This window comes from Dromiciops gliroides, chromosome 5 (assembly GCF_019393635.1).
Source record: "Dromiciops gliroides isolate mDroGli1 chromosome 5, mDroGli1.pri, whole genome shotgun sequence".
Classification (NCBI taxonomy): Eukaryota; Metazoa; Chordata; class Mammalia; order Microbiotheria; family Microbiotheriidae; genus Dromiciops; species Dromiciops gliroides.
The window spans coordinates 57,465,564-57,478,055 of NC_057865.1; the positions used below are offsets into that span (position 1 = coordinate 57,465,564).

Consider the following 12,492-nt stretch of genomic DNA (forward strand, 5'->3'; position numbering starts at 1 on the left):
TGCCTTATGAAGTCAGAAAGAAAACTATGTCTAAAGGTGAGACTGATAATTTTTAATCATGGAAATCACAACTATTTCCTAAACCCAGGCATAATTTTAAATAACAACCTTTTGAGCAAGTAGGCTTTCCCCCCATTTAAAATGACAATATGAATATGGTACAAGTAAAAAGAGCCATTGCATTGGGGTGACTTGGGTCTTCTTGCCATTGACTTTCTTTGTAACCTTGGCCATATCTTATCCCCAATCTTATTCTCAGTTTCTTCATTTTCTTTCATTGAAAAGCTGCCCTAAAATCTCTAAATTACTTTCTAACCATCATATTCTGATTCTCATACCTAAAAAAACTTCATCTTACAAACTGTACAGGAAGAGAACTAGGAAGTACTGCTTTCTCTGATAGAGTCCTTAAGTGCCCATTGTCCTATAATAGATCCAATATCAGGAAAAAACTGACCTAGTAGAATTTGAAAGTAAAGTGGGATTTTTGCCTTTGAGTTCACAGTAGAGCTGGATTGCTCATTGAGGTGAATCATTTAGCTTCTAAGAACTACGGTCATGCTATTGCTATTGGTAAGGCAGAAAGTGATATGCATCTTGCCTTTCAAATAACCAGGAGATCCTGAGACTGATTTGTTACAAAAATGTCCTTTTTTCCTTTCTCTCCTTAAAAATGTTTACTGGTATTCTAACTTCATTCTTATCTCCCACCCCCAATCAAAAATTAAAAAGAAAGAATTTTTTTTTTAAATCCACCATTTTAAACAGGAAAAGGCTTATGGAGTGGGGGAAGAGATGGGAGAGGAGCAGGGCAATAAATTAATTTTACTCTCATCAGAAAAGGCTCAAAGATCTTACACTCATCAGAGCTGCCTCAAGTTGGGGCTAACAGACACACCCAATTGGGTGGAGTAATCTATTTAATCTGGGCAGTAAATGAGCCTAACACTCATCAGAATTGGCTCAAAGACCTCAATCTCATTAGAATTGGCTCAAGGAGGGAATAATGTACACACTCAATTGGGTGGAGTAATCTCTCTAACCCAGCAGGAAAATAGGAAGGGAAGGGGATAAAGAGAGAGGGGTAAAATAAGGAAGAGCATTGTGGGGGAGGGGACAGACAGAAGCAAATCCCTTTTGAAGAGTGATAGGATGAAATGGATAATAGAATAAATATCTTGGGGAAGGGAATAGAATGGAAGGGAAACAGTTAACAATAGTAATCATGCAAAAGAGAAAAGGGGGAAAAATTGTACAAAAAATATTTATAGCAACTCTTGGTGGAGGCTAAGAATTGAGAATCAAGGGTATGTCCATTAATTGAGGAATGATGGAAAAACCTGTGCTATATGATTGTAGTGGAATGGTCTTGTGCTACAGGAAATGACAAACAGGATGATCCCTGAAAAACCTAGAAAGACTAATGAACATTGATGTATAGTGAAGTGAGCAGAGCTGGGAGGACCTTGTGTGTAGTGGCAGCAGTATTGTTCAATGAGCAATTGTGAATGACTTAACTACTCTCAGCAATGCAATGATCCAAGACAATCCCAAGGAACTAAAGAGGAAGCTTACTAAGCATCCCTATAGAAAGAAATGATGAAAAAGAACACTTGTGGATTGTACATATATAACTGGTTTCAGTCTTGTGGAGGATGGAGGAAAGGGAGGGAGGGAGAAAAATTTGGAACTCTAAATCCTATGAAAATGATTGTTGAAAAGTATCCTTACATGTAACTGGAAAAAAAAAATAAATGTTTGTTGCTAAAAAGAAAAAAAAAGAAAAAAGTTCAAAGTAGCTGACCTAGATCCAATATCAGCAGTGAAGAAAAATGAGAGATATTTTCTTACATGGCTTATTATTGTTAAATGAATAACACCAACTAGAATAAATAAGGGAACCCACCTGACCTAGGTATAGAATACCCAGTGTATCATCATACCATCAATCTTTTAAAAATCTTTTTAAAAATCATTTTTATTTAAATTTTTGAATTCTAAATTCTATTGCCCCTTCCCTCCCTTTCTCCCCTGCCCCCTCCCTGAAGTGGTAAGCAATCAGAAATAGGTTATGCACGTGCAGTTATGTAAAACATTACCATATTAGTTATTTTGTATAAGAAAACTTGAATAAAAAAATGTCATGCTTTAGTCTGTGTTCAACCATTATGCTTCATCATTAGTCTTTTGGAATTGTTTTGGATCATTGTATTGCTGAGAATAGTTAAGTCATTCATAGTTCCTCATCAAGGAATATTACTGTCACTGTTCATAACATTTTCTTGGTTCTTCTCACTTCAGTATACATCAGTTCATGTAAGTCTTTCCAGGCCTTTCTGAAATCATCCTGCTTGTTATTTTTTTTTTATTTATTTTTTTGTGGGGCAATGGGGGTTAAGTGACTTGCCCAGGGTCACACAGCTAGTATGTGTCAAGTATCTGAGGTCAGATTTGAACTCAGGTACTCCTGAATCCAGGGCCGGTGTCAGTGCACCACCCCCTGCTTGTCATTTTTTTGACAGAATAATATTCCATCACAATCATATACTACAACCTCTTTAGTCATTCTGCAATTGATGGGCATTACTTTGATTTTCAATTCTTGGCCACTACAAGAAAGAGCTGCTATCAATTGTTTTTTTACAAATTGGTATTTTTCTTTTGGGGGTGAGGTCTTTGGGATATAAAACTAGCATAGATCTTAAAGTGCCTATCAAGGTGTGATTTCTTATTGTTAAAAGGAATTTTGGGGAGGGAGAAGAGGAGGAGGAAAATGAAAGAGAAGAGAAAGTAAGAGAGACATTTACTAACAAGGTGAAGGAAAGGAGATAGTGAAAATAAATTGATTGAAACATGAATCACTCCTTGACATTTGCCTTTAGCTTCCCATTGGAAACATACAATATATGTGGAAAGTTTGTATCCAGGCAGTATTTGTCAGCATATGCATGCTGTAATGTACTGGCAAAAGAAAAAAAAATCAAAGCATTTGTGGTTTTACATATGTCTTCTCCTCCTTTTCCTTCTCCTTCTCCCTCTCCTTCTCCTTCTCCTTCTCCTTCTCCTTCTCCTCCTCCTCCTCCTCCTCCTCCTCCTCCTCCTCCTCCTCCTCCTCCTCCTCCTCCTCCTCCTCCTCCTCCTCCTCCTCCTTCTCCTCCTCCTTCTCCTTCTCCTTCTCCTTCTCCTTCTCCTTCTCCTTCTCCTTCTCCTTCTCCTTCTCCTTCTCCTACTTCTTCTTGTTCTCCTCCTCCTCCTTCTTTGCTGAAATTGGCTTTAGGTTTCCTCTGATTAAACTGAACTATGCTATTTAAAGCCAGTGAAATGGGTGTATTGTAGGGACTGGAGCAGTCTCTCAGAGCTCTCTCTCTCTCTCCATATACATATACATATACATATACATATACATATACATATACATATACATATACATATACATATACATATACATATACATATACATATACATGTGTGTGTGTATATGCACATACATACATATACACATGTACACATATATAGTTAGTTTTGAGAGATAAAGTGATCTATCAATCTATCTATCTATATCTATTGATCTATATCACTTTAGTAAACTGGGGAGGAAAAAAGTGAGCAAATTTCTCTCTCCCTACACTGAAAGAAGATATTTCTGAGACCCAGGGTAGTATATTAGGCTATTTACCCTTAAAATATAGGTCTTTGGGGGCAGCTAGGTGGCGCAGTGGATAGAGCACTGGCCCTGGAGTCAGGAGTACCTGAGTTCAAATCCGGCCTCAGACACTTAACACTTACTAGCTGTGTGACCCTGGGCAAGTCACTTAACCCCAATTGCCTCACTTAAAAAAAAAAATATATATATATATATATATATATATATATATAGGTCTTTGGATAACACTGAAGTCATTTGAATTGAAGCCAAGTTCTCAAATTCCATAAAACTGTGGTTGCAGATCTGTTCAATATAGCTTCCATTGTCCATTTATGGGCCAACAAATTTGGGCATTTATGGATTCAAAGTTATAGAAGTTGTCTTCTTGGAAAACTTAAGAAAATATTCTTTGATATGACTGAGAATACCTGGCCTGGCACATAATTAGAACTGAATTGATGTTTACATTCATTCATTAGGACATGGAGGCAGCACTTTTCCTGAAATGCTAGTGTTAAAGGATACGGTAAAAGAGACCCCTTTTATGATGCTCTGGAGTGGATTTAGAGGACCCGTTTCCAAATAAAGCATGACTAACACTCCCTGTGTAACCTTGGGCAAATCACTTTACCTCCCTAGGTCTTTGTTCCCTCATCTGTAAAATGAAAGGGTGGCTAAGAAGACCTCTGAAGTACCTTTAATTCTAGATTTATGATACTATTTTCAATCTGATATCTAGAAGCACTGGATTTAGCATGAGATATCTTAGGTTCAAATCCCAGGATTTCCACTTACTCCCTGTATGATTTAAGTGCCCAATAAGCCATTTCACCTTTCTTGCCCTCAGTTTCCCCATCTGTAAAGTGAGAGAGTTGGACTAAATAAGTTCTATGTTCCCTTCCACCTCCAAATCTATTAACCTATGATCTCCCCTGTAGATGTTAAGAAGGAAACATCAGCAGGAGTGTGGGTGATTCTGAGGTGCTGTCATATAGTATATAAAGTCCTGGACTTGGAGTCAAGGAGACCTAGGTTTGAATCCCATCTCAAATATTTACTATCAGGTCATGCTGAGTGAGTTATGTAAACTCTCTGTGCCTCAGTTTCCTCACTGTAAAATGAGGTGATTGGATTTGACAGTCTCTAAAATCTGTTCAAGATCTTAAACAGATGAATCTTTGATTCCCTCAGCTCACCCTAACCAACACACTCTGTTCTTCGTAACTTACATCTGTGGTTAATACTGACAACTGGTACTTTGGATCTTGAAGGTCTGAAAATGTTTAGGTGTGTTTTAAAGTTGTACACTACTGGTTCATGAGGTTAAACTGGAGGATCTCCAAGGCTCCTTCCAACTCCCACATTCTGTGATTCTACTAAATATATTCTCTGGGTACCTTACAACCAATGATTTATTCTCCTGAATTTTAGCTTTCACTGACTCACTATATAGAACAAATATCATCAGTTAACATTGAAGATTCTGTGACAAGTAGTGCTAATTTTGCAATATTACTTCTTAATATCATAATGTGAAAATATTTACTTTTTTCATAGAGAATTGGCTCCATTTTAAGTGGCAACATTTTGGTGATGACGAAGAAAGAGTTAAGTGAGTGAATCATCTGGATTCAGCATAAGATCCAAAGGGGAAAAATATCATTTTTTCCAGCTTCTCCTCTAGGTGTATAGCCCGCTGTTATTAAAATATATTTAAAATGTAGTGATGGATTTTTTTAAGTCAACTCCAAAGTATCCTGCCCAATTAACCACACTTTTTTTTGTTGTTTTGGTGGGGCAAGCCTGAATAAGAGGTCTACTGAGCTTCACTGAAAGAATATTAAATACTTCCCTATCTTTAGTATGAAAAAAACTGAACATATTTTGAATTATGAAATCAAGGAGAACAAGGAAGTCAGTGGAATTCCACTCACTTCTCTTTATTCTGCCTTTTGATGTCCTCTTGAAGTTGGTCTGTTATTTAGCTATTGCATGCTACCAGCCACATTCTGGAAATCTTTGACTTTATAGGAAAGGGAAATATAATGAGTTAGAGATGTGCTCTAGAACCTTTAAATGTAAACTGTCATTATAAGCAGGAAAACTGAGGCAGGAGAACCTAGAGGCATGATGCTCGCCATCAACCAGGCAAGTTGGACAGTGAACAGAACACTGGATCTGAAGCCAGAGATCACATTGAATCCTGGCTCTGTTCATTCATCATTATTGATCATGGAGGTACAGTGGCAAGATCACAAGATCTGAGGCCAATCATCTTGGGTTCATATCTTAGCTCTGTCCCTTCCAACCTGCATAACTTTGAATAAGTCACTTACCAATTTGAGCTGCAGTTTCCTCATTTGGAAAATAAAAGGGCTGGAGTAGAAAGCTTCTATGATCTTCCCCAGTTTTAAATGTCCAAGTGTTTATTCTTACTGTGTTTTATTACATAATCCATTAAAGCTGTGTTCTCTAACTTAAACGAGGGATCATTGGCAGAATCTATGTTTTAGTCTTATTAGCCAAGGACTAAGTTATATCAAATTCTTTCTGTACTTCTGGCTCAGAAGAAATTCCTTCTTCACAGTCACTGAAATGCTGATACAGCCAGTTAGAGGACCCATGGAACTACTTTTGTATTGATTTCAATTCATAGGGTATTGGCTACTATTTCGATTCTGTTTTTTCTGTGCCCTCAAAATTTTGAATATAGAGATATATACTGAGTCATGATATCTCTCTAATGGACCAATTCTTCAAAAGTTATCACTGGACTCAGGGAATTAGAATTAATTGAGTTGCCATTTCAGTCCTTTCATTACCAGTAGAATATCCAATTGCTTTAACAAAAGTTGAATCCCTTTTTAAACATTTCTTTCTAAGGTTTTATTTTCCATTTATATTATTACCATCATTTTCCCAAGAATGGAAATTATAGGAGTTTGATCCTTTAGTGAAGTATTTTTGGCTCTGATTGCTAAGAGGTAAGAATGGATTTGGGTTCAAATTGACAACCTTTTTGTGCCTCATCTTTGCTTCACTGTAAAATTAGTGTGTTGGTGTAGATGACCTCTGAGACCAGCTCTAAATCTATAATATTCTCTTGAAGCTCCCAAAAGACAATGCTGCAATCAGTATGGTCCATGTACTCATTGTTCCTTTAATACAACATAAAGGGGAGATCCAAATAGGTCAGTGTTTTTAGAGTCCTATGGAAGGAAGTTCCAAAACATGGTGGGTTTTTATAGAGTTCTTTTTTTTTAAGTTAAAGAGAACCAGAAATAGGGAGAAGGGACTAGGAACACCTAGAAAATGGGCAATTAGTTGATATTCAGACTCTCCATGGTGGGAAAAAGGGTATTTGGTGATTCTTTGTCAGGATGACCCAGGAGATTTGAACCTCCCCATTTGCTTCTTCATTTAGCTCAGCAAATTGAGTGGTTAAGTACTTACAGATCCCCTGCAACACTTGAATCCCAAAGTGTAATTTTCTGATTGTTGGTGCCTAACATGGTATAATTAACTAGGGGATCCAATTAAGACTTTCCCTCTTTAGAAGGCTCTTGACCCCAGGGGTAGTTCCATAAATCTTGAGTATATATCTGTAGATTACTAGGCAGGGTAAATTATACCAGAAAAGTAAAAGGCCATTTTCTTTATCGAGTGATGTTTAATTATGTAATGGTTTTGGGTGTAAGTCCTTTACATTTTCTTGCAGGTTAAATGAAACTTTTCCTATATTTGATGACTTGTTAGCCTCAGTGTTTGTATGAGTAGTAAGGATCCTTTTTCTTTCTCATGGATACCTAGATGACAGTCAATACATGCTGGTCACAAGGGAAATCCTAAGTGTGGAGACTTAAGCCATATATAGTATTTATTAGTTATTGATCAGTCTTCAAAAGTGGAGCCTGCTTTACCTGCCCTCAGTTGAAACATGGGCTATTTTTGTATCTCTTCCTAGTAACTTTCCAGTGTTCTGCACATAAATGACACCTAAGAAATATTTGTTGATTTGAATGGAACTAATTATTTTTAAAATATAAGCTGTCTGATAGGTTATTGATGCCTAGGAAACAAATATATCATATACTTTTCTAGAACGTTCAGTTTGAGTTTAATATTTATTCCCCATTCAGTTGTTCCATGTTTCTATAGAATTATATGGCTGTTCATCAAATTCTATCCAAGTTTAAGATTTCTTGACTTCCAGCGTTTTGCATTTTTGTTGAAACCCCATAATCATTTAGAGCTTCAGACTTGAAAATAGAATTTCACTACTAGTAAATATTGGGAACACAAAAAAATGGAGGGCCACCTTATTTCTGGATTTCTGGAATACTATTGGTATTGTATAGGCTGCCTGAAATGTCAAAACATTGTGCTGTATCATCATCATTTATTTGCTGCTTTGGAATATATGAAATAGCTCTTGAATGAAAGAAGTATGGATGGAAATTAAAGTTGATTAAAGAAGCAGTGAGTTATGACTGTGGGACCATAGGAAGAAACATGATGTTCAAAAATCTTGTTTGAAGATGGAAAAAATACTAACCATATTTCACCTATGAAGAAAATCCTAGCAAAAACAGAAAAGATGAAATTGAAATAGCATGTAAATCATAAGGAGTTATTTCTATCTTTTTAAAAAATTTGTCAATAATTTCCTAAAAAACTCTGGGATAACTTAAAAGTGTTTTTATTTCCATTATATTTCAAACAGCATGATGCAATTATCCAAGAAAATCAGTTTAACTTGTGTTAGACGTCCTTAGTCAGTCTTTGGGTACTTGTTTTCAAATCAAAATTTATCTCTACTGCAAAGCACTTTCCTTTTTTATTTTTGCTTTTATTTTAAAAAATGGAATATTGATAATTCATATTCACATAGAATTGTTAGCTTATTTAAAAATTAAATCCAACATTTTTTGAATGAACTAGCTTGAATTCTAGTAAACCAAGACATTTATACCCATGCATATGTATATAGATATTCTTATCTTATCAAATATCAAATTGTAGTTTTGATTTAGAGAATCTACTTATCAGTCAGAGATTCTAGGTTCATGTCCATTTGTACCTTGACATTCTATGGAGAAAATAATGTTGATAGAGCACATTTTTGGTCCCCTAATATTAATATGACAGCATCAGATAATTGATTGCTGTGAAGCAGTCATGAGTCAATAATGTCCTCAAGTGATGTACATCTCTGAGAACACATCAAGACTGATAAATGTCTTATTGTGTTGAGTCATATCTGCCTCAGGACCCCATAGACCCTAGCACATGAGGCCTTTCTGTCCTGTACAATCTTTCAAAGTCTGTCCAAACTCGTGTTTTTTGCTTCAGTGAAACTATCCATCTCATCCTCTACTGTCCCCTTCTCCTTTTGCCTTCAATCTTTTCCAACATCAGGGTCTTTTCAAATGAATCCTGGTTTCTCATTATGTGGCTGAAGTATTAGCTTCAGTTTCAGCAGTTGCCCTTCCAATGAGTAGCCTGAATTAATTTCAGTATTAACTGATTTGATCTCCTTGCTGGCCAAGGGACTCTCAAAAGTCTTTTCCAGCACCACAATTTGGAAGCATTGATTCAGTAGCACTCAGCTTTCATTATAGTCTGACTCTCACAGCCTTACATTACTCCTGGAAAAATCATAGCTTTGGCTATACAGACCTTTGTCAGCAAGGTAATATCTCCACTTTTTAGTATGCTATCCAGATTTGCCATATCTTTCCTTCCGAGGAGCAAGCATCTTTTAATTTCATGGCTATAGTCACTATCTGCAGTGATCTTTGAGCCCAATAATATAAAATCTGAGCCTGCTTCATTTTCTTCTCCCTCCATTTGCCAGCAGGTGATGGAAGCAATTGCTATGATGTTCATTTTGTTAAAATATTAAGCTTCAAACAAGATTTTACACTCTGCTCTTTCAACCTCATCAAGAGGCTTCTTAATTTTTTTTCCCTTTCTGCCCTCAGAGTGGTATCAACTGCATATCTGAGATTGTTGATATTTCTCCTGCAACCTGAATTCCAGCTTTTGATTCATGCAGCCTGGCATTTTATATGATATACCCTGAAAATAAGTTAAATGTATAAGACAAATGTCTTAATTCTGGAAAAACAGAATTTTAGACATGGAAGGGATCTTAGGGATCATCTGGTCGTACTACTACCATTTCATAAATTTAACCTGTAGAACCACAACAAGTAGTCAGTCATCTGTCCTTGAATACACTCAGTGATGAGTAACTCACTTCCTCCTGAGGAAGTTCTCTCCTCTTTGACATAGCTCTAAATACTAATTCTTAGGATTTATAATTGTAATAGGCCTTTGACAACATGTGGTCAATGACTTTAATTTTTTATAATTGAAGAAACTGAATCACAGAAGGTCATACAAATGGCAAGTAGAAGACTCAGTATTTATACCCAGTTCTCAGGACACCAATTCAACTTCTTTCAATTGCATCAGTAAGATGCATGGCATCATGAATAATCAGTTAATCAACAGGAATTTATGAAGCACCTACTCTGGGACACATACAGTGCTAAATGATTGGGATACAAAGAAAGGCAAATAGAAATAGTCCCTGTGTGCAAGATGATAGTCTTATGTGGAAGATAATATTCAAGTACAAAGGAAGATATGACTTTAAATCCTACCTCAGATACATCATAGCTCTGTGATACTGAGCAAGCCACTTAACTTCTTTCAGCCTCAGTTTCCTCCATTGTAAAATGAGCATAATAATAGCAACTGCCTCAAAGGGTGGTTGTGAAGATGAAATATAAAAATTGGTAAAATCTTTTGCAAACTTTAAAGTTCTATATTTTGCACTTGCTATTAAGACAAAAAAAAGGCAAAAATATTAACAAAAAAATCTAACTCCCTGTACTATCTAATGATTGGTCTCAGTTTACCCCTGTAGAACCAAGCTGAACAAAGTTAATCCACTTTTTACATGAACAAATAAAATAATATTTGAAAAAAACACTTAGCATAGTGCCTGCAACATAGTAGATGCTTAATTAATGCTTCCCCCACCTCTTGTATGTGACAAACCTTCAAATACTGCTTTTAGATCCCCATCTAAGCCTTCTTTTCTCTAGGATAAATATTTCTAATTTCTTCAGCTAATTCTAACAGGACATGGTTTTAAGTCCAGGCAACACCCTGATTATCACATTACCAAATAAGCATCTCAAGTTTCTAGTAGCTACTGTCCTTTAAGCCTCAAATTCTAAAGAGTTGTATTTCCTTTGGTTTTCCTCTCATTAGGTATATATTGTAGAAGAATCTGGACTGCACATTTTGGTGTGGTCTGTGATTGGAAACAAAGGGAAGGACTGGATGTATGGAAATGTCCCTCTTTCCAGTAATGGCCCTTTTAAGGTGGCCTTTGAAGCTGACCTTGGAGGAGATGATCCCACTTTTATTGCTCTTGATGATATCTCTTTCACCCTGGAATGTGCATCTGGAGGTAAGTACCATCAAATGAAACCTGTTTCCTATTACTGATGGCTGTTTGTCCGTATAAGCATAGCGTAGAGATCATCTGGTAATGCCCCTTTGTGGCTAAGGATATTTATGCACACAGGTGGGTTAGATGATAATATACTATGGTTACAGGAGCATAAGAAAAGCCCTGCTAATACACACACACACACATATGTGTGTGTATATATATGCACACACATACATATTTATGTGTGTGTATATATATGTATATATATGTGTGTGTATATATATATATATATATATATATATATATAAATGCTGTCCTTTTAACAGTATTCACATAGGAGTATTCCCTAGGAAATGGACATTTGCCAATTAAATGAATGGATCTCTATTGGCAGTAGAAAAAATTAAAGACTATTATATATGTATATATGTGTGTGTTTGTATGTGTATGTTCCCCCAAAAAATATATATATGCCCAAATTTTTGTCTTTCTTTTGTTCCCATGGCAGTAGCACAAAATAAAGGGCATATATATATATATATATATATATATATATATATATATATAGTCAAATGTCTATTTCCTAGGGAATAGTTCTAAGCGAATACTGTTAAATGGACAGCATTCATTTACACCTTAGTGTGAATTAGCTTATTCAGCCAGTTCTTTTTCTAAAAATTGGTTACAATGGCTAATTGAAAGAAGGAGCATTTTGAGATGGTGGGAAGGATCACAAAGAAAGGCTAAATTTGGAACATGAGGTACTGTTGCTCAGTAAGTCTTGGTGACTATTTGAATAAGGGTATTGGGCAATAAAAAAATATCACTATTATCAAGGTATCTGAGAAGTCATCAAAGAAAATTTCACCTCCCTCCCTGTTTTGCCATACTTCACCAGGTGGTTGTCATTTAAGTAATAGATGCATGTTCATAAGTAAAGAAATATACCGATTGAAAAATGAAACATGCAGAGAGAAGGAAATAATCTTACCATACAACTTCCATAACTGTTTTTTTTCTTGATGCTTTCAAACCCAAGACACTGAACTACCATAAGAACCAAGAACAGACCAGTACCATTCTTTGGGATGGAAAAAGACAATTTGAATTTTTAAGTAAGGAGATTCTAAAGTCAGCACTTCATTCCCATTTTAATAATTGCTGTTGTCTGTACTGTGACAACATCTTAGTATTTACAACAATTCCAGCTTTATTCCTTGTTTCACTTTGTTTTTAACTCTATGAATCTTCCCTAAGATGAAAAACAAGATTGTAAAAAAAAAAAAAAAAAATCAGCTGTCTAACTTGAATTTGCCAACACAGAATTTTGTAGCTTAGGCACCTTCCGTCTTTTCTCTGGCTCATATTTCAT

The 12,492-nt window shown here is 35.9% G+C and overlaps 1 protein-coding gene across 1 annotated transcript in view; it reads left to right on the top strand.

The window, feature by feature from the left end:
• Positions 1 to 12,492, top strand: part of MALRD1 (MAM and LDL receptor class A domain containing 1) — a 910,872-nt gene that overhangs the window by 732,805 nt on the left and 165,575 nt on the right. The window contains 1 exon segment of the mRNA XM_043967510.1: positions 10,934 to 11,135. Within this exon segment, the coding sequence (XP_043823445.1) occupies positions 10,934 to 11,135 (202 nt within the window).